At 34.0% G+C, this 24,491-nt stretch overlaps 1 protein-coding gene across 1 annotated transcript in view; it reads right to left on the bottom strand.

The window, feature by feature from the left end:
* Hcn1 (hyperpolarization activated cyclic nucleotide gated potassium channel 1) overlaps positions 1–24,491 on the bottom strand; it is a 363,268-nt gene that overhangs the window by 293,323 nt on the left and 45,454 nt on the right. Inside the window, exon 2 of the mRNA XM_076856146.2 lies at positions 23,279–23,702. Coding sequence (XP_076712261.1) covers positions 23,279–23,702 — 424 coding nt within the window. The remainder of the gene's footprint in view (positions 1–23,278; positions 23,703–24,491) is intronic.

The raw sequence follows: 24,491 nt of genomic DNA, 5'->3' as shown, positions 1-24,491 counted from the left end.
TGATTTCATCTTGTTCTTTCTGTCTAGGTAACAGGTTTCCCTTTGTAGCTGATGTTAAAATGCAAACCTGAAAAATCATCCATTTATCATTCCAAGTTCCAAGAAGGCTTCATATCTGAATAGCACAGATGTCACCGCTTGCTGAGTCACATGTGTCATGTTTTCTCCAGAATAATCTGGATGTGGATTGCATATGATCAGCTTGCATCATATCAGATATATATTGTTCTCTCCCATCCTCCTCATGCCTTGCTCTAGAAGAAGTGAGTCATTGCTCCAAATGCTCCTCTACAGCTTAGGGGCAGCCATCTGAGTTTTCTGACAGACCTGAATTATCAAGAGAGGTTTACACTGACTGTGGATTGTGGTCTTTTATATTTCTAGTGTAAAACAAAGCTGAAATAATAGTATGTAGCAGATTTTTTAAAGTCTCTTATTGTCAAAATAAAAGCTATTGTGGAGAATGGACATGTAGCTCAGTGATAGAGTAGAAACTTAGCATGGATGAGGTCCTGGATTCAATCCCTAGAACCACAGGGAAAAAAAGCCAACCTTTCTGCTTGGCACCACACAGTTGCTTAGAGAAGAAAATCATTTCTCTGTTTATGAAATAAAATCTAAGAACCTTTAATTTCAGTAACAGAATCAAGATGGAATCTATTGTTTGCCTATTAAGTATTGAGCATGATTAACTTTAGAAAAAATGAACATGAAGGAAAATAAATGTAGCTTGCCACACTGGAGTAGAAAATGTTAGAACAAACAGTTTCTCAGACACTTGGGTCTATAGGAACTAGCAGAAATGCTGAGGGAATAAATATGCATTCAAGTACCAAACAATTCTGTTCTTCAATATGTTTTTTTTTTTTTTTTTTACTTCTCTTGGTGACATAAAAGTTGACTCTATAATGTAAGGATAGAGGGCACCTAGAGTTTAGCATTTAACTTAAAAATAAATAAATAAAAACCTGAAGAAGTTAGTGTCTTCCTAATGTCACTGAGTATTTTGCATGGCACACATGTGTCCCAGACCATGAAAAACCTTGATCTGAATAATGCAGTTTCTATAGCTACTACTCATCAAGGGCAAAACTTTTCCAATTTTTCATATTTCTTTGGTCAATAGAAGTATATTAAAAAGTACACAATTCTAGATAAAAATGTTTGTTTGAAAACAGATTTTCCACTATCCCCCAATGAATACAATATGAATCCATACTTTATTAAAAAAAAATGGTAGTTTGAAAGAGCTTCAAATTATTTGCCTTCACAAAGCAGGGTCTGGTGCATGATCAAGAAAAAAGAGAATCAGGGAATCAGAAACCTGGAAAAGCTATTAGAGATCACCCAGTTCAGCTTTCTCTTTTCTGAAGAGAAGAAACAGATACCAGAGGAAAGAAATTATGAATATTTTCCAATTCAAGAACATTTACACTATTTCAGTCATAAAAAATCATTAAATATTATAACACATAGAGGTAGAGAAGAAAAAAGCCTAGTAATACTTAAATATAATTTTGATGGAAACTATTGTAACTAGAATATGACAATTTCATGATGTTACTTAATGCTTAAAATGCTATTTTTATTACTTGATCATTTTTCCTCATTATGCTATGAAATTTGTTATTTCAAATTAAGTGCTTTCTGTTTTGTAGTATATACACACATACACACACACACACACACACACAATAGTGAGAATTTAAACGTTGAGCATGTGAATAATTGTGAAATATTTAGAGAAGAAAATGATTGAGTTCTGTTTATTATTTTGATATGCATTAAAGAAAAATGTGATAGAGAAAAAGAAAAATAAATATGTAAGATAAAATTTAGAACAAAAATTTAATTACAGAATCTACATATTGTTCAGTACATGTTAATGTAATGCATGTTCATGTAAGTGTCCATTGTGAAACTCATTCAATTGTTCTGTATGTTTGAAATTTTTGTTGAAAACATTAAAGGCTTAAAAATCTGCCATTCTAGAAGATAGTAATCAAGTCAATTGTAAAGATAAATCACTTACAGGTGTGAAGGATCATTTTTTTTCAGCTGTAGGTGGACACAATACTTTTATTTTATTTGTTTATATGTGGTGCTGAGGATGGAACCCAGGGCCTCAAATGTACTAGGCAAATGCTCTATAGCTGAGCCATTACCCCAGCCCAAGGATCATATGATCATATTCTCAATACTTCAAAGGGGATCATCACTTATTTTTCTACAAAAGGGAAATACATATGTGTGTGTGTGTGTATGTATTTCAACCATGTTGATAAAAATATTTTCTTGATTATAATGTACTTTGTTCCCAGTATGGCTTAATATACTAAATATTGTACCCCCACTGAATACTTTTTATTATAAAACAGTATTTTATTGGCAAATTCATTTGATGGAAATTAGAACCACATCACCTGAGCATCAGAAGATTAAGGCCGAGGAATCAGTCTGAGCCATACCTATTATGAAAAGGATTATAGGTAGCAGAAACACACACACACACACACACACACACACACACACACACAAAATAGAAAAGTCTCCTATACATACATTGGTTTTAAAAAAAATAGAATGGTAGAATTTTCATCCAGGACTGGCATACTACTTCATATTACCTTCCTCGCAGTAAGAGTGCTGTTTAGCCACAGGTAACTAAAATGCACTCTTATTCTGTCATGAAAAAGAAGACCATCAGTGTGGAATAAGAGGAATGAGGCAGTGAGATGGGGAGGGAAAAAGGAAGCACTGGGAACTGAACTGGGGAAAAATATATTCCATGCATGTATGACCCTATGTATGAACCCCCCTATTATGAATAACTGTAATGCACTCTGTTAAGGTCTGTAAACAAGTCAGGATGGCGCCTGGCATTTTTCCAGAGAAATGTTAGAGTCTGTAAACAAGTCTGGATGTCGCCTGGCAAAATGCCAGAGGGAGTGGTTTGTGAAGTAACTCCAGCGAGCCATTAAGTGTGGAGATTCCTTATTGGTTGACTGATGTATCTATTTTATGCTAATTAAGATAATCAGTGTGGAATGTATAAATATCACTCACGTCCTACAATAAATGGCTCCCACTCCTGCTGTATCAATGTATGCAAGTTGTTCGTCATCCCCAGTTATTTTGCTGCAGCCGGACTGCGGCAGATGGTGGCCCGTATGGGGAGCCCCGGGACACTCGGGGGTAAGTGACAAAAAAAAGCTGCCTGTCCATAGATAGGATGGGAGCAATCTGCTCGTCCCTAGGAAGATAGGGCGAGAGGAAAAATGACCATTTTAAGAAGATGGAAAAGATTGATACAGTATGTTTGTGTCTTGTTTTGTCTCAGTGTATTTTATTGTCTTTGTGATGAAAATATGGAAGGGATGAGAAGTAAATTATTAAGGGAAGGAGGCACCCCAGTGGAACCAAGAATAGTTATGGCATGTGTTGATAAAAGCCCAGGAACTCTAGTCAGAAAGAAAAAGAAAGTTCAGAAGAAGAAGGATTATCAGGAAAAAAGTTGCAGCACAAGGCTATTACTAAATACTATTCGTTACTGGAGGGTGTGTGAATTGGCGCATTGGCTACCACTTGCCCAAGCTGGTCATGGTGGTCATGGCGGTCATGGCGGCGCAGCAAGGATTTTCCAAGTGGCAGTTGCCGGCTCTTCCCCGACCCCCTGCCTGGGGGAGCAGGATGCCACTGCAAGAGCCCAAATCTAAACCTGACCTGGAGGCACAGTCTTGCTTGCTCCCTGTGCCTGGAAGCAGTTTGAGTCTGGGACTCTCCCCAGGGCCATCTGGGTCTGCTGGGGATGCTGCAGGTGGAAGAGGCCCATGTCCCTGAAGTTTGAGCATCTCCAAGGCCAGTAACTACAATGGTTCTCCCACACCGGGAAGCTAATGAGTAATGAGCACCATTAAGCTTATTTGAAATGTAAAAATCCTTGAGATAATGTACTAAATTGTTCAAAAGGTTGTTTTCTTAGTGCCTGCTGGAATACTACAGGATTTTCTTTAGCCATCCGGAGTTCCTGCCTTTGTCCCAGTGCCACTGAGGATGAGGGTGAAAAAATTTCCAGTGTTGCTGAGAACCGGACAAGACTTCAGATCAAGCTAGCTGCCTGCAGAACTTACCTGGACTATGATTTAAGCTAGCTGCCTGCAGAACTTACCTGGACTGTGAATTTACCTGGACTGTGATTTACCTGGACTGTGAGTTAATCTATTGAGACACTGCTTTAAGACAATCAACTATAATTTACAACAAATTGTAACTCAGTATCTTTGCTAACGGTGTCATTGCTGGTATAATTTTTCCAAGGGCTTCTTGCATGGAGCCATCAATTGGCTTGGTTTTGAGGCATTTTGTATTCTCCCCTTCTGCTTGTAGCAGATTATTTATGGTGTTTGTGTAAAAACCACTATGGTTGTTATTTAAATTAAACAAAAGGGGAAAATGTTAAGGTCTGTAAACAAGTCAGGATGGCACCTGGCATTTTGCCAGAGAAATGTTAGAGTCTATAAACAAGTCTGGATGGCGCCTGGCAAAATGCCAGAGGGAGTGGTTTGTGAAGTAACTCCAGTGAGCCAGTAAGTGTGGAGATTCCTTATTGGTTGACTGCTGTATCTATTTTATGCTAATTAAGATAAGCTGTGTGGAATTCATAAATATCGCTCTGGTCCTACAATAAATGGCTCCCACTCCTGCTGTATCAATGTACGCAAGTTGTTCGTCAACCCCCAGTTATTTTGCTGCAGCTGGACTGCGGCAGCACTCATAAAACATTTAAAAATTATTTGATATTTTAAGTAGTAAAAGAGACCCTAGGCTACTTGGTTATGTTTTGTATTCTTGGGAGAAACAGTTTGGACTTTTCATGTGCCTCTGAGAGCATCCAAGATGAAATACTAAAACCAAGTGTACCTCCACAATATGGCAAGAGGAGTTTTTGCAACCCTTTGTTCACTAAAGGGACACGATCTTATGTTCTGCATATGATTTGCTCATATTGAATTAACTGATTGGGTGAAGCCTACCAAAAACACTAAGAATCCTAAGGGTAGAAGCTAGTACGTGACAGACTATATTCCTTAGACCTTAATGGTTATAATTTGAGTTTTAATCATAGCTGGTTAAGCACAATATTAAACATGCAAGGCCAGTTGCATGATCTTTTCCATGGAAAACTTCCTTTGATGTACACATTTATTCTATTTGCCTGATCTGTCTACATAGGTGTTAATTGAATGAAACAGGTAATGTCATTTATCACAATTTTGCTGCATCGAAAACATTGTAAATTATGTGGTTATACCAAAAATTATGATGACCTTGTTTCAAATTATAACCATATAATTACTGAATTAAAAGATCTCTCTATAAAATATGATTCTCCATATGAAACAAGCCACAGCATTCTACTTCTGAGCATGCTGGAGTAACAGGAAGCAGATTTCCCTATTTACCTTAAATAATTAGAAAACCTGACAAACCATGTTTGTCATATACTGGCTCAGAGACAGCACAGAACAATAATCCCTGGAAGAAGGAGAATAATTGAAGTAAACTTGAACTTCGCACCAGCCCCCTGCCTGCAGAGGATTCACAGTGCAATGAAAGGGAGGCCAAACCTGACTGAGCTCAACAATGGGGCTGAGCTGAGAGATGGAGTCTAGAGAGCAAAGTCATGAAGGGAATTAACAGCTAAAGCAGCTGCACAGAGAGGGAGCACAAAGACAGGCAGAGGGAACCCTTCAAATTTTTGGCTAAGGACCGATATGCACATGCATGAGAAGTCATTACCAAGGCCAATGAAAGAATCATAAGGAAAGCAGACAAAAATGAATACATGTTGAAGAAATAGCAGCAGCATTTTTAAAAACTAATGAAAACAGTAAACCCACACATCCAGGGTGCTCAATCAACTCTAAGTAGAATAAACACAAAGAAAACCCATACTAAAGTGCATAAAATCACATTATTCAAAGTGACAATAAAAATTCTTAACAGTAGACAGAGGAAAAAAAGTCATATACAATGGGACAAAGAAAAGAATGACATTAGATTTCTCATCAGAAATTATATATGCCAACAAAAAAAATTTAGTGGTATCTTAAACTATCAAAAAGGAAAAAATGTCTCCTTAAATCCCATATGCAGCAAAAATACTTTTCAAAAATCAAGACAAAAGAATGACTCTCAGACATGAAAAAGTACAGGAAATAGACAGCAGATAACCACTACAAGAAATGTAAAAGGAAAATTTTCAGATGAAAGGAAAATGAGACCAAATGAAAATATTTGTCTACATAAAGAAATGAAAAACAGTGGCAATAGTAGATGTAAAGGCAATTTTTTCACTTAAATAAAATATGTTAAAAGATAATTGTCAGATTAAAGCAAAAATAATTTCAAAATTGTATTATTTATAACAAAAATAGGAATAAACCATATGTTAATAATAGCACAAAGGCAAGTAGGAAGAACAATGGAAATATAAAGTTTATAATGGAAACATACTGTATGTTAAGTGGTCTAATGTTATTTGAAGGTAGACTGTTTTAAGACAAAGATGCTTATTATAAATCTCAGCAAGCACTGGGGGAGAAATGAGGCACAGTTACTAATGCAAGAAAGGAGATGAAATAGAGGCAGATAAAAGGAAATAGGAAATTAAAAAATAAGAGAAGACAGATAATAGGAAGAGATAAATACCAATAGGAGTAAATTTAAAACCAAATTTATCCATGAAAATATTAAATTTAAAAGGATTATTTCAATAAAAGACAGGCAGAGTTTTTTTAGATTTGATAATTAATATGTAACTATATGCTGTTCATAAGAAACTCTAAACACTGAGACTAGAAATCAAATATGAAAAATGGCATACCATGTGATCATTAAACAAATGAAGATCATGTAGCTATGTGGATATCCAACAAAACAGACAACAGCTGTAAAGAGTCTTTTATAGTGACAAAGAAGGCAATCATTCAAAAAGACCTAGAAATCCTAACTATGCAGGAAACTATAACACAGCTTTAAATCAAATATAAAAAGTGATGGAACTGAAAAGAGAACTGGACCACTTCAAAATTCTAGTTGAATATTTTAATACTCCTCTCTCAAGAATTGCCAGACTAAGTAGTCACAAAATCAGTAGGATATAAAACACTGTAAATAAGAGCATAACATTGTTGACTAAATTTGTCCTAAATGACAACTGTAGAACATTCCAACCAATAACATCAGGAAACACATTTTTAAGTGATGTAGAATATTTACTAAGATAGATCATCTTCAGAGCAATTAAACATGTCTCCATAAATTGGAGTAAGGCATAAAACTCAAAGCTGATATAATAGTGGTCAAATTAATTATATATATTGAGGGGGGCATTCTAGGGATTGAATTCAGGGCCACTCAACCACTGGGCCATATTCCCACCCCTATTTTGCACTTTATTTAGAGACAGAGTTTCACTGAATTGCTTAGCACCTCGTTTTTTTCTGAGACTGGCTTTGAATTCATGATCCTCCTGCCTCATCCTCCCAGCTCAGAATCAGAGGTATGTGCCACTGTGCTCAGCTAGTTTTAATTATAAATAGTCCAAGAATCCTGAGCTGGAGAAGAAATTCAGCAATAGAGTACTTGCCCAGAATGCATGTGGCCCTGAGTTCAATGCCCAGCACTGGGGGAAAAAAACCCACTATATTACTATATTGAATAAGTTAAATAGCTTCAATAGGCATAATAGTCTAAGAATCCTAAGTATGTGAATTTTAAGTACTTTTTAGTCTGAATTGTTTGAAAAATAAAATCCATACAAAATAAAATAAAATCCAAACAAAAGTAATACATTCTAAGAAAAGTGGATATATTTTAAGCTACACTTTAATGAATATATTTCAGTGTTCTCAAGATTTCAGTATGATAAAATTTCCTTAAAAAAGAATTATTTGAATTTTATCATACATTTATTTATAACCCCTATCTGATCAGGCAAAGATCTAAAAATTATGCATTGTATTTCTTTTTAATATGCAGGGGAAAAAGGAAATTAAATAATGCAACTGTTCATCAACACTAATTAATTATTAAACCACATTATATCTGATGTTTTGAAGCTTAGAAATTGGTACTTCCATTAATGAGGTTATTTAAGATCCTATTAAGGTTGAATTCGCATACAAGAACTAAGTAAAATAAAGACTACTTTATAATTGATTTACTCAAGAAATACTAATTTATAATTGATATACCCAACAGGCAGCCTAAGGGGGTAATAGAGGGTAAGTGCCAGTTCCCAAAGGTCACTGTAGGAATGTCCATTGGCTTTTCTTAGAACCATATGAGCATAGGAAAGGGGCATATGGTAGCACCACCACTGACATCCTAGCATCTCATCTCTTTTCTAAATCAAAGCATATGCCACTTATTGGGGGCTGCCTCAAATGCTGCCTCTTTTCCAAACTTTGTGCATGTTATTTTCAGTCTTATTTAAGCAGAGAAATATACAGACAGACCGAGCACACATATTTGCTAAGATTTTACCATGAAGCATAGGTTTAAATCCTTGCAATGTCATATACTGGCTGGGCAATTTGGACATTTTGTTATCTCCCTCTGCTTCAGCTTCTGTTTATGATAATAATGATACTACCTACTTCATAAGGTAGTTTTAGGGCTTAATTATCTGAATATTTAAATGCTTAGACTATCTTAGGGCCAGAGTAAATAGTGTATGTCTCATCTGTATATGCCCAAGCTACATGGACTTAAGTTTCTTTAAAAAAAAAAAAAAAAAAAAAAAAAAAAGCACTCCTGTCTTTTTGTTTAAGAAATATCCCATTAGATGTGACATCATTCTTTCTTTCTTCCCTAAGTCTTACTCATTCAGGTATCACTTCCTGCTAGAAACCTTCTGAAGCTTCCAAAACTGTAAGACATTCTCACAGAGAACACTGTAATTTTCCCCATCACAGGACACTTTATTTTAACTGCTTTTTGTTCACTCATATTACTAGACCATAAGTTGCTTAAGAATGAAAACTATTTTATGCACTATTTAATCTATATGCATGGCATACAGTATGAGTTTTATATACATATATATGTATATATAAATAAGAAATACAAGAATGGGTAAATAAGTTAATGAATTAATGAACAATGCAGTGACTGCATCATAAAAATAGGGTACATTTGCTTCATCCTGCCCTCATTAGCTAGGTAGACATATATCTAAGACTAAAAGCATTCATGAGAGAAAAACAAAGATTGAGCTGGTTTTCTTATTGTAATAGATTCAAGTTTTTTGCAAGTAAGCCACAAGAAAATTTAATGATCCATTCAGGACATACCTTGTCTCCATCTCTCAGATATTCCAACTATTGAGGTAGTACTACTATTAAGCAAATAGCTCCAGTTCTCTGCCTTTAGGGAACATAGTAGAATTATTATTTCGGAATTTCTTGAGGTTGAGTGAGGTCATGTGACAAATTTTGGCCCAAGAGTTATAAGAAGTGACATATATTAATTGTGAGTCCAATCATTCAGTCGCACATCAAGATCCTGCAGCTATCTTACTCCCTGTCAAAATGATTGGCAGGGGTCATAATGGAAGCTCTTCAGTCAGTCAACATGCATGTAAGGTAAGAATGAGCTGGACTGCTAATTCATCCATGATGGGTGCATAGTGGGAGCAATGTATAGACCTTTGTGAGAGACTATTTAGATATCTTAACCTGAATAACACTTTCAATATTGAAAACAGTTGTCTCCAGGAAACAATTAACAACTCACAGATCACACACTGGAGGATGCTGATCAAGATTTCCGAAAACTCCTAGAGCTGGAGGGTAATACTCTCCAATATTTAGGACATCTTGATTTTATTTTGCAACTTCAGGTTTGCAACAATAGCATGCTTTGCATAACTGAGCTGAAAAATCTATATCAATGGTTTTATTTGGAAAAAAAATAATTTTTTTTTCCTTTTGGAAAATTTTCATAGCATTAATTTGAGATAAAATGTTCAAGAATAACTATTATGAAACTGTATCCTATCTAAGATGTATATTTAATATGAAACATTCACTTTACATGTTAAGTGAAATAATTGAACAAAATAAATTATCACCTAGAGATTTATATTAGGTACAAAGAAAAATAATTTATCTGATGTTTGGTTCTGCAAAATGAGTATAATATTTTGCCAATTTGGCAGTTGTTTATTCTTGAATTTTGAATTTAATCATCTTAATTGCTTTTCTTTTTTCCTTACAAGTGTTGTGGGTGTGGTTTTTTTTTCTTTTGGATGGAGGTTTCTGTTTTTGAAGGCAAAATGAAACAAAGTAGCTAATAGATTAAATCAATGTTTCTCCAAACAAGGAATGTTGCTATTGTTTGGATATGAATTGTCCCATAAAATCTTCTCTGAATACAGGTATATTCAGGGGTAAAGTGGTTGGATCATTAAGACTATAAGCTAATCAATTCATTCTAGTTTTAATGGACTGATTGGGTGGTAACTGTAGGCAGATGGAGGATGGCTGGAAGATGTGGGTCTCCAAGGGCATGCTCTGGAAGGGTATATCTTCCCTATGGCTCTTCCCCCACCCTCTCTCTTTGCTTCCTGAAAGGGCCATGAACTGAGTAGCTTTCCTCCACCTTGCCTTTCCACCATGGTGATCTGCCTCTGGCCCAGAGCTATGGAATTAGACAAGTATGGACTGAATCTCTGAAACCATGAGCCCAAATAACCTTTTCGTCCTGTAATTTGTTTTTGTTACAGGTTTCCAGTCACAGTCACACAAATCTGACTAAAACAGATGGATAACACTTGTTTCTTCACCCTCAATACTCCATCTTTCACGTCAATAAACAAAATAATATGTAGTATCCAGGTTCCCTGAAATGGAACTTCTTTGGCCCTGTGCTAAGGCTCCAGTGTGGTGTGTGTGTGTCCTGATAAGGGAATTATATTTGTTTTCTCACAGTTATAATAAGAGATTACTTGTAGATATTTTGCTGGCATTTCTTTTTTAGCAAATCTTCTAATGGAAAATGTGACAGAGGAGGAAGTTCAGGGGAAAATCTGCTTCCTTGAAGGAAAAAAAAAAATCATAGAAGAAACTCAGTCTTAGCAGGAACTTGCTTTCTCAGGTCAGAAGGAGAGGTATCGCTTTCCTAAGAGTACTAATTATACCTTGGATCCTCTGATCTCCACTTCTTAGAAGAATCTGCATGGTTATCCAACCTGAGATTCTGGGTAATTTCTCTGTCGGCTATTTCTCTTGAAAACAAGAGAAACAACAACAATAAAAACAACATCAATAAACAATAGTACCTTTGAAGAGATGTTTGACCATAGATTTTGGAGGAAGGAATACATTGGTTTTGCATGTGGAATCTATTAATGCATGGATTCATCTGGGCATAGCTTCAACAATAACCCTAACAGTCACAGAAGTTACAAATGACAGGGCAGCAATAAGAATCCAGGCAGTACTCGGAAACTGAATGACATAACACACTCCCTGGAAAATGTGAAGACAAATGGATTTTGAATGGGACTGGTGTTTTCCTAAGTACAGAATAATTTATTTGCTCTTGGTCCCTCAAGTTTCTGAATGCAGCTCAGTTTCTTGGAATATGTTAGGCATTTCTAATTGTTCTCTCAGTACTTGAAAAATCACATTTTTTTTGGTTACATGTCTCTCATAAGAGTATCCATACCCTAGAAAATAGAGAGATAAATAGGTAAAGAAATTAGATTTTGTTGTTGTTACATTCCCTCAGACTGATTACAAACTTTATAAGCCTGCCTCTGAAGTTGAAGTACAGTGTTCTTTGGTAATTTTAAAAAGAAAAAAAAAAACTTCCAATGTTTAAGGATCTTTTTTAAGTTTGCCTGATTTCATCACAAATGAATATTTCATATTCTATTACAGAGAAGTCATTTTGCAAATTCAGAACAGTATTGACATTATTTTAAATAAAATTGTTTTTTCTATTTGTAAAACTCAAATTAAAATTGCAACTTTTAATATAGCATATGTAATACCCCTTTGGTTTCAACAGACCAAAATTCAATCCAAAATTCAGCCCAAATGTACCCACTACTGCTCTCTTAGAAGATGTCACAAGTCATTGTGGAGGTGTCTCCAACTGAGCTAAGATGAATATTTAGAATCATTCTTGAAATCTTCCTTTCAATGATTTACAATAGTTGGAAATGCATGTTTATCTATTAGGTTTGTTGATTTCCTTTTATATGTCACATATATAATATAATTGATTAAATGCTATATATGATGACAATACAAAGGCATAAATTTGTGTAGATCAATGGAATATTAACCTGCCTAGGTTTTTACTTAGTGAGGCTTGTATACAATTGGATATACAATGTTAGCTTGTTGTATAAAATTATACAGTTAAGAAATGTGCTACTCTACCGAATTCTTTCAAAAACAGTAATATTTTCTTGGAACATGTGCTTACTGAGAATTTTTTTCATTTATAGCCATAGAGTCATCTTATGATTTTTGGCATATCTAAACTAATGATTCAATTAAATGGGAAGGGGAATGGATGATTTAGTTAGTGAATCCCAATAATGCTTAGAAACATTAAAGCATTTGTCTTTGACATCAGGCAAATGATGATAATTTGGCAGCAGGGGAGGTTTTAGTAAAACTGAAATGATTTTTTTCTATATCCCTTATTTGTGTCCTCTGGCCATCTCTGCCAGCTTATCTGAACTGCCCATGTCCTGGTAGAATCTCTCTCACAGATGCGCAGTCTCTTGCTGATTGTGCTACTCGTATTCACCTACCTTCCCTTGTTGAATAAAGAACTACTCTTAGCTACCTGTTCACCAAGAGCTTGCTGGGATATTGTCTACTAATGGCATATAGTTTATTTGAGGTTTTACTGGACACTCTTGAAACTGTGAAAACCTTAAAATATAAATGAATCATTTTGCTGTGAAATTTTAGTCACTGATGTCACAAGTCCAAAGAAATATCTGAGAGTAGGAAACTAATCACTTAGAACTTCAAGAATCCATTACATAACCTGGCCTTGAAGTTAAGAGAGTGAATAAATACATAATTTTGAAATCTATGTTTGTTCTAACAGTATTCTAAAGCCAAAAATTTATATAAGGCTAAAACATCACAAATCCAGAAATTTTTCAATAACTCTTTCCCTTCATTGGTAATCACTGTTATTACAAAATTGCTTTGCTTCTGCAGTCAATATATGCAGATGAAGACGGGGAATCAAAACTGTATCAGATTAAAGATTTTCTAAGCTACGTTTTTCTAAATTTCAGACTACTCAAAAGTGGGAAAACATTTTAATTGGCAATGTTATTAAAACCTGTGAATTGAAATGCTAGTGATTCATTGCTAGTCAATTGGAAGGAGCTAAACTGCATAGTTATCCTTCTCCTCAGCTTTACGACATGAATATTTTCACACAAAGGACAACGAATTCCCACACTAAGAAACCCACCTCCCCAGAATCAGTTGATTGCCCAAACATTACTGTTATACAGCATTAGGTAGTTACAGCTTCTCAATTCTAAATTTCAAAGTATATATGACCTTTGCTTTTTTTTTTTTTATTCTCAGTGATGGTCTAGACTACTTAAAAAGGTATAAATTTCATTCTTTCATAGATTTGTGAAAGAATCAGCAAACAAATTTAACAGGTTAGTTATATCTTATACAAATATACTTTTTAACTTTCAATTTTAGAATTCACAAAGCACTTCAATATAAATTTCCTTCTGATTATTAAAACAACCTCAGAACTCTGATGGAAGTCATCATTCACATTTTGAAATAGAAAGTGTCTGCAAGTGACTTGTACAAGGTACATCCTAACTCTTGTTAGGATTCTGAATTCACTTGGTTTTATATGTTTATCTAAATTATAATTTCACAACAACAACTAGAAAAACAGCACATTGACAAAACTATACATTATTGTAAATATCCTTTCCCAGGGCCAGTCTCCATGGGTAAACCCTTTCTGATTCCCAAACCCCTGACTTGAATAAGGTTCTTTCAGAATAGCTAGTATTTCCTTATTTCACAAATGCTTTGAATGATCAGGAGCCCAGAGACTAGTCTCCAAAATCCTTACTCCGTGTCTACTTTCACTTTAAGATGCAATGAGAAGAGATTTTAGCTGTTTAAAAAAAATGGCCTAAATGGCAGACTTAACTCAAAATAGCCATCGGAATTATATAACCAACCACATGTATTTCCTTTCACACTAAGACACGACTCCTACAATACAAAATCCAAAGTGCATACATCAGCAAGAAAGAGAAGTCAAAGTAGGTCTTTCTCAGCCATTACCCAGTGCAATTGGAGGGTTCTAATTTTATTTATTCTTGAGCTTTCATCACATGGTTATAACTCCTTTGAAAAATGACTTAATATGACAATTTCTGATATACTTCAAATATTATGCTTTGCCCGATTAATTGTGAATTAACTTTTGCTTTTTATTCAGGTATAGTCCAAGCATTTCAAATTAATAAAACATACTTTTGATATTGTATTAGAACAAGTGGAAGACTGATTTATTAAAAATTGACAATAAAAGCATTTATTTTCCCTTTATGACTAGATAATGATATTTAACGTTTCCTTCTGAGATCACTTTAATTTCACCTCATTACATGTAACAAAATACCCTTGGTTGCCATTTTTCAACATAAGTATTGTCTCATCACTTCCTTCTTGTTCTTAGACAGATGCACTGTGCGTTGCCAACCAAACTGACCTGTTCCACTAGGAAAATTACTTAGATAATTAAAGAAACACATGTTTATTATAAAACACCCTGGAAGTAGAAGCAGACTTTAACAAGAGGCACACGACAAATTGTGTTTCCAGCGTTCACAAACCAATGACATCCCCAGCTTTCACTCTAATAGTACATAGATGAGTCTTAAGTAGCAAAAGTCATATATGTATTGCATCTACATGCACAAAAAAGGGAAAGACTAAGCATTTATCCAGAAAACATCATGAATTGTGAGAGTAAAGGTACTGTGTCCTGAATTAGTCTGATTCATGTGCTGCTTCATTTTTTCATTTGGTATATTTTGGAGCAAAAATAATATATGATAGCATTTTTAATGCTTCCAATATTTGAAAGAGGAGTAGACACAATAAAAGATAAACAGATGAGCTCATTAATTTAGATTGGAAGAAACAGTTTTATTAGAGTCTGTAAACAAGTCAGGATGGCGCCTGGCATTTTGCCAGAGAAATGTTAGAATCTATAAACAAGTCTGGATGGCGCCTGGCAAAATGTCAGAGGGAGTGGTTTGTGAAGTAACTCCAGTGAGCCATTAAGTGTGGAGATTCCTTATTGGTTGACTGCTGTATCTAGTTAATGTTAATTAAGATAAGCTGTGTGGAATGTATAAATACTGCTCCTGTCCTACAATAAACCGCTGGCTCCCATTCCTGCTGTATCGATCTACACAAGTTGTTCGTCACCCCCCGGTTATTTTGCCCAGCCAGCCGGGCTGCAGCACAGTTTTAATAATAATAAAATTTTTTTCTGCAGATTTTATGGTTTTAAAGTATTATCAACAAGAACATCTCATTTAAACCTCAAAACAATTCTTCAAGTTTGGGCAGAACATTATAATCATTTACATGCTATCAATGAAAAAATTGGTTATCTTTTTCATGACTCTTAAATCTCTTGCATACTTCTCAGGCTTAACACATATACTTTCACCTTTATATTTAAAAGTAGACACATTTAACATCTATTTCCTAGAAGCCCTATTGTACACTCTATCACATGCTCATACACAGTGTCTTTCTCTTTTGCTTTTTTGTCTATGCCATAAATGCTTCTAATATTGGATTCAAGTCACTCTATTGTTTATCTGTGGAGTTGTTTCTTTGTTTGTTTGTTTGTTTGTTTGTTTTGCTATTATTGGTGTCTATACGCTTGCATGTTTCTTACTGACTTGAAGTTCCCTTGAAGGCATAATTTAACTCTTTTCGAATATATTATTTTTGTGTTTTTATTAGTACATTATGATTACACATATTAGTAGAATTCATTCTGACATATCTATATACGCACATAGCATAAATTGCTCCAGTTCATTCCGCCTACTTTATTTTTCTCTCCCCTATTCTCTTCCCCAGTTACCCCCTTTTCTACTCTTCTGGACTTCCTTCTGTTTATTTACATGCTTTTTCCCCCATTGGTGAATAGCATGTATTCTTATGTTATTTCCCAGATACTACACTAGGAGCTGAAGATAGAGTAAAGCAGTGGTCTTTCCCTTTCTGAAATTCAGAATATAGTTAGAAAAGCACATTTTAAGAGAAATTACAAAAGCAATGAGTGGTACAAAGAAAAATCACAAGGAAATATGCCAGATCTATAAGTCGGTTCTACAGATGGAACCAACTTTAAGAGATTAGTTGTTTTCATCTCAAGGAAGTGATGCTTCAGCTAAAATGTGATGGATAAGTTGGGGCTGGTGAAAAGAACAATGTTCTAGGAAAAATGAACAATACATGGAAAGAATTTAAAACAGCTTATTTGACAAATTAAAGAGATTCAGCATAGCTGAAGAATAATGAGCAAAGAGTTTCCTGGGTTGAAGTGAGAGTCTTGTCAGAATCAGATTTCAAACGGTCTTGAATATTGGATTTTATCTTAATGGTAATAAAAAAAAGTTACAGAAATATTTTTATAAGGTGGTTAATATGGTAACATTTATTCTTAAAAGATCACTTTGGCATCTCTGGGAAGAGAAGCAAGAATAAAGTTATGAGTTTATTTTAGAAATCCAAATGAGAGACAATAAAAATGGTTTGGACTAGGACACTACTAAGACAATCAAGTGAAGGAGAAAAATGATTCAAACCATATTCAGGAAGTAGAGTCAGTAGAACTTGATTATTACTGGCTGTGGAGATTAAAAAAGAAGTAGAATTCAAGTATCCCTATTAGACTTCTGACTTGAGCAACAGGAAACAAAGGGAAGGAAGAACCATGAAAGAAAACTGATCATACTGAGATGAAGTGCATGGGTATCTTTATAGAGATGTCAGTCTTGTGAAATCAAGGTACACAGCTTTGAAACATTGGACATAAATCTGATTGTCATCAATATATAACCATGGAGTATGGAAACCCATGCAAAATAAGAATGCAGAATGGGCCAATCGTGGAGCATTAAAAAAGTTCAATATTTTAATCTTTAAATAAGACACCAGAATATTTCAAATTGGATTTTGTATTCTAGCATTAAACTGAGATTTCCATGTCAAAAGTATTGGGATTATACAAATCTGCCTCAGGGTATTGACCAAAGCACATTTGTAAAATAAGGTGCCTTAATTCACACATAAGCATATCTTCTTAATCTCTACATGATTACCTTGAGTTAACATTTCATATACAAAGGGACTCATCACATCACAATTCAGTTAAATGTGTCTGTTAAAATATCACTTTCAAAAACCTGCAGCATCATAGTGAAACAGTTCTCCCAGAATACAAATTATTCTTTGAGAGAAGGAACTTAGAACTTTTCTTACCCTGGGAGGAAAGTACTGATAGAAACTAGTTTTACACATGTGACCAACCAGCCATTTATTTTTTTTCTAGAAATAAATAAGCAATTCAAAGAGTTTAAATGAATAATTTCAAAAAGGATAACTTTAGTATTATAGAATAACCCTGAAGTAACATAACCGATAGAGGACACCTAGTGGTGTTTAGCAGAATCAATATTTGTCTTAAGAAAATATCAGGCCATTCACACCTATGTAGGGAATGTTAATGACAATAGATATGCTATTCTATGATGTCATCATGAATATTATATTTATATTACAGACATGTTAATATTTAAATATCTCATTTGAACTTCAAAGTTGAGTTGTTTGTAGGCATAAAAAGTCACTTTACATGTTCTTCCTAAATCAAATAAAAAATAAAGGCACAGTTGAAATAAACACCTACATCATAAATTTCTAGTATAGGATTCATTTCACCTCTCAGTAAAATCAAAATCTCCAATATAATTGATAATTGAAGTCATAAAATACTACAAAGTAGACTTCTTATGTATCATTAATACATATTGTATTCATTACAATACATAATGTATTCATTAATACACACATTTCAAGGGCAAGGGTACTTGGTAAATATAAACCTCCTTTTAACTTTTCAAAAAAGTATCCTGCTGGACATTAACTATATGCAAAAACTATGAGAAAGTGATAATCCTCTCTCCTCACTGGTAGTATTAGCTTTATCCTAAGCAGCCTCCAGGCCCCTCCACTCTGTAACACTCTAAAATGCAAATCCCCTGCCTAAAATGCCTTAATAACACCTTATTAAGTCTATTATTAGCACAAATTCCAGTCTATACTTCCAAACTCACCCTGGACATATGCAGCTACTGTGCTAGGTTGCCTATACCTTGTATTTTATTGCAATACACTCCTCTGCCTGACACAGTTGCTCAACTTGGCAATCCAGACATCAGTTAAAATTCAGTTCAAGTGTCTTTGACAGCCTCTTCTCATGTGAGAAACTGTGTTGTTCACTCCCTCCTTTATGCCACTGCTGACTATACTATCTATGATTATTTACTCACATGCCTTCTTTTCCTTCAAAACTGCCATCCACATTGTATTCTCATGTACAACACCTATAAATAGACACTACCCAATAAATGCTTAGGAGTGAAGAATGTGTGTTCCTTCATAATTATTTAGTGGATTTAGAACACAAAAGATTGTCATGCAGTTAGTGAATAGACACGCTCTGATTATCTATTATGTTTAGAACATTGTATGAATAGAAAGGTGACTCAAGGACAAAATTGATCTTAATGGTTTCCTATACAGGTTTGTGTCCAGCAAGAAAACAGAAAATAAACATTACTTAATATCATGAACAAATGCATGCAAAGCCAGTATAATTCTTCAGTATCAAATACTAATGTGGAACTTAGTCCACTCATGTAGAATAATTTCTGGATGAGTTTGAATCTGAATTTTATTGAAAATAAAACAGGCTTTCCAAATCTGAGGTGTAGTACATGCAAAATTATAGAAGAAAGAGTCATTCTTTGCAAAAAGCATTGTAAAACTTAAAAACAAAAGGAAAAGATTTTTTGGTGGAAATATGAAGTGACAGTGGTAAGACAGGGAAGTGGTATGCTGGAGGGCTTTAAGGGAATAGCAAAGAAACACAGATTTGATGTGATGGGTAAAAGGAGCCTCTCTGAGTTCTAGTGTAGAGAAGGTTTAGGAAAACATCACTGTTTGCTTATGATAAATCTTCTAAGTTTATGTGTTTTTAAAAGATTAAAGTAGTTAAAATATAAACCAAATAATTATAGCTAGGCAACTTGTAACAAGAGTTAGTTTCTAATCTAAACCATTTAAATGCTAAAATTGACCAATGATAAAAACTTAAAGTCTGTATTAGCTCCCAGTGCCCTCAATTTTCTTATTAATGCTATGTCATTAAACATAATTTATAGATATGTCTATGTCTAAACCAACATAGAAATCTAATATTAGTTGCTAGAAAAGCATGGCAATGTTCAAGTTATATTATTCAGCTGAAATTGCTACAGACGTATAAGAAGATCAGTCTTCTTTTCTGCCTCAAAAGCGTATGTAGTTAATTGTGATATGTCTAAATCTACACAGGGATATGGAAGAGACAGAATGAGAAATAAAAGATAAAATTAAAAACCTACGTGTTATAAAGCCAAAGTTATGTATAGTGGTGCATTTTCCCACACTTCTATACTACCCATGAGGTATTTGCATTTTTTCTATGACACTGAAAATAAATCCTACAAATAGATAGCATTACAAAGTGGTATTTATCTTTGGATTTAATGTTTTCTTAATCTCTTAAAAAGGTCAAAGGTCACCTCCCTTTGACAAAATGACTGAGATCAGCAGCTGGGGCACTTGAGGTTCCTAGGACACTTCACTTTTACCAACTGAATGATTTCCTATTCACTAAGCTCTTAATCTACTCTTTATCTCTTCAGTGGCTTGTGATTGTCACAAATTGTTAATAATATTCCATTTAATTTCCAAGGATTTCCTCGCCATATGTCTCTTTTAGAAGGATCATACAGAATTAGTCCTCCTTCCGACAGGTTACAAAGTAGCAATCTGGCTTGGATCACAGTCACTACTGAAATACAACAAAGAATTAAGGGAATAATTTATCAAAATTACTAAAATTGGGAAATATTCACCTCAGCTTTCTGAAAATTATTGGAAAAAGAATATTCTGGCCTGATTTATCTAAATGGCCTCACATTTTCACCTCACCTGGTAATATATACAAAATTTCACTCTAGTGTCAGAGAGCTCTATTTTTGCATCCTAAAGACATTGATCTTTCATAATTGACTTGTGAAAACAGCCTCCATCCTGACAGCTTCACACTATGGCATTTTATAATTCAGTTGTCCAAATAAGCTGTTCCCTCCTATATTAACCACTACACTTAAAAAAACATAAGGGCTATGTATTAAACATTCCACATTTCATTGATAATATTTCTCTATTTTATCTCACTTTAGAGTTCTTTGTTGCTTTTCAGTTGAACTAATTCAGACTAGGGAAAAAAATTTTTTTAAAGTATTGTTGAAGATGCAAGCAGTTTCCTATAGAAGATAGCCACTTTCCTCGGGAATGATTCATTTAGAACAGTGGCAGCTTCCAGACTTCACACATTACTTCCCCAAATTTGCTGAATTTAGCATTAGCCAGCTTGATACTAAAACACTCAGAACTCAAAGACATGTGGGTGAACTCAAGACATCTTCTTCTCTAGTCTTATTCTAAAAGCTCCCAGAGCTACTTTTGATTTATTTGTTGTATTTCTACTTGTAAATACATATGGGTGGCATTTATAAAAATCGGGTCGAGATTTGCCAGTTTGGGAGCCATTTAAGTTTCTTTGTGATTATGGTTTGAATCGTGTAGGTATTAAATTCTGGATTATAATTCTGTTTCTTCCCATTTTAATACTATTAACTGCTAACAAGAATTAAACATCCATGATACATAAGAGTATATGAGCATATCACATAATCAAGAATGCATCCTTCAGCTAAATGCACTTACTGTTCCTTTGTTTCCAAGGTCATTTGTTTATAAGAAAGATCTTGCTAATTCACAACTCTGTCCTGAAAGCATTTGATTACCAAATGTTTGTAACTATACATTAAAATGCATTTTAAAATAATGATGGCAGTAAGCCAAAGCTCCTGAATTATATCATGGCATCTTTAAAACCCTGACATGTTACATATATCTAGGTGCCTGTGACTATTGCCAAGAACAGAGGGCATCTGTGCTAAGGAGTGTCCTCCTTGACCACATGGCCTGCCATTTTATCTGATAGGATGCCATCTGTTCATCCTGCTGCCATTCTCTAGGGTAACTGGGTTAAAACTACAGGATATTAAAATTAGTCACACTGCCTACTGTATTTTTTAATTGACAGATTATTCATATCAGTGAATTTTTCTCACAGGCTATTTGTTCCATAAAATGGTGAAATATAAAGGTGTTTATGCTTAAAAGAGTACGTGTTATAATGAGAACATTTATAATTTTTCAGGTTAAAAACACTGACTCTGGAGTCAGGTTGCCATGGTTAGAATTCCAGCTCCACCTCTTACCAGCTTTATGAATCTAGGCAAGTTTCCTTACCGTATATAATTGCCCTCATCTGTAAAATGATGATAAAAGTTCTGTCTACCTCACTGGGTTGTTAGAAAGGTTCAGTAAAAAATCAAATATATTTATTGATATAAGATAAACCCTCAATATGGATGAGTGTTACTATAAAGAATCATCTTGGTTTAATATGAATCTTAAATTAGTATGAAACAACTTTTGAAAACTGAACATTAATTCCATTTAAGATGAGATGTGCTATACAGAGAAAAGTTACAAGATGAATCCAATTTCTCAAATGTGCTTCATATGATTTTAAAGATATCCCATATCCATATTTTAAGAATCATCCATTTTTATGCCTTTTCATCCGTGTATTATGCAGTGTTTTATTATTGTAAGTCATTTTCTGAAATCCTGTGAACCAAAGTGTCATTGACAAGAACACACAAAACATTGCCACAGTCACACGGAAAGCAAACAGAACTTCCATTTCATGACTTGTTTAAAGGCATAATTTCTCTTTAAAATGTTGAAAAGTCTTTCTGTAGGGAGCAAAGCAACCATCCACAGCCAGTACACTGCTTTCATTGTTCTGTTTAGGGACTCTAGAGGCATTTTTGTCTTTCATTTTTATGCATACAATAAATACAGGTTATAATTAATACAAAAAGGTAGATTCAGAAAGAAAAGAAAGTAAAATAAAAGTTAATATACAGGCTCTGGAAGTAGGCACATAAACTCATTTGCTTGATGATGGTACATTTGACTGGGACCTTTGTAAACTCCAGTTGGCTGAACTCTTTCTGGTCCCACCCACTGCCTAACAGCAGGTGCCTTATTCAGCAAAATAGGGGCCTGATTGGCCAGAGGCACTCCATTTATTCACTGTACTATTTATGTTTCCTATGTAGCAATTTCCCTCCTGGGTATGCTGTTTTTCAGTATTATAAAGTAAACTAATAAAAGAGAACTATAATAATTTTTTAAAATGTAGGTAAAGCATAATAATAAGCAAAAGTATTTTTCTAAAATCAAAGTCTTCATATATGCAACTTGGAAACACTTGAATTAACAATGTATTGTCTTCAAACACAAATTCAATGAAATGTCAATATTATGGGAAACATATACCACACTATCTTTTTATGCTCCTGATACACAGATTAGCAATCAGACCTACACATCTTTACCAAAGATGGCACCTGTTGTATTCAGGTTAGATTCAAAGAGTCTTCCAAGGTAGAAGAGAGTTTGCATTGATTAGAATAAAAAAGTGGATTTGTTTTAAATATATTAAATTGGCATAAGATTGTTTTTTATAATTACTAATTGTTTTCAGTTGATCCAAATTCAGTATTTGATCTTATATCTTTTGGAGATATAAATACATAACTTATGTACCAAAAAGAATACTCAATAAATTTTACTACTCAAACTTCATATAACTCATGACATATAGCACATTAATATTCAAAATGTCATAATAAAAAATAAGAATATAGTGGCTTTAAAAAAAAAAAGTTGTGACTTACCTCTTCCCACTGATGTATGTATCTAATTAACCTTGAAAGTCGCAATAAGCGCAAGAGACTGAGAATTTTTGTAAACCTCACAATGCGCAGTGCCCTGGCTGTCTTGTAAACTTCTGAATCCATCCCTTTTTCTACAATAAGGAAGATATAATCCACTGGGATTGATGAGATGAAGTCAACCACAAACCAGCTTTTTAAATAATTCATCTTGATCACTTTAGGGTCCAGGATGATTTCAGAACTGTCTTCATTGACAGTCCCAGTCCTAAAATTCATAATCAAGTCCAACAGGAAAATGGTATCTGATGCCACATTGAAAATAATCCATGGTGTTGTTGTTTGTTCTGTAAAGAATGTGATTCCAACTGGTATGATGACCAGATTTCCAACCATCATGATAAGCATTATTAAATCCCAATAAAACCTACAACAAATAAAAAAATTAGATTTTCAGATGTAGAAAATAACCAGCTCATTCTCTTCCTCCCATAAAATATTACTGATTTACAGTTAAATACACAAGCCAGAGAACAAAGAAATGATTTTTAAACAATATAATTGATTCAATGGCTACACATTAAATTTTAAGTGAAACTAATGTCTGTCTAAACTGAGGCATTATAATTATAGAATTATTAAATTAATGTATAGTAAATTATACTAATAGAATTCAAAAATACCTATAACCCCTATTTATCTAGTAAAGAGGCAAAAGAGAAATTCTCATATTATTAATGCAAAATATAGAGGGAAACAAGATAAAATGTAAGATTAAAAGATTTTACCTTTTTAAAAAATGGCCTTTGGGAAGAAATTTTAGAGACGTTCGGGAATGTGTTGTATGTCAAATTTACAATCATAATTTAGAATAAACAGTAATAAGTAGAATGCTCTAAAAATTTTGCTCTGCTAGTTCATCTCTGCCATATTCCTAACATAGCTTATAGTTTTGCAGTACTCCCAAATATTTATATTTTATTCTTCTTCTGTTTGAAATAAGAGAATTAATTTTGGTCTAATGCAGAAAGAAATGAACAGACTATACTTCAGATTTGAAATTAGAATCTACCTAAAATCTGAACTTTTATCACTTCTTCCTTGGGGTACTTTAAATATATTTTGCTATTTTTCAAAACAATTTATTTCTTTAAAGTTTTTAATTTTACTTTGAATATGCCTATGATTCCTAACTATATTTTGGAACAGTCATATC

This window comes from Callospermophilus lateralis, chromosome 5 (genome assembly GCF_048772815.1).
Source record: "Callospermophilus lateralis isolate mCalLat2 chromosome 5, mCalLat2.hap1, whole genome shotgun sequence".
Classification (NCBI taxonomy): domain Eukaryota; kingdom Metazoa; phylum Chordata; class Mammalia; order Rodentia; family Sciuridae; genus Callospermophilus; species Callospermophilus lateralis.
The sequence above is the reverse complement of the archived record's forward strand: the minus strand, read 5'-3'. Positions and strand labels throughout refer to the sequence as shown.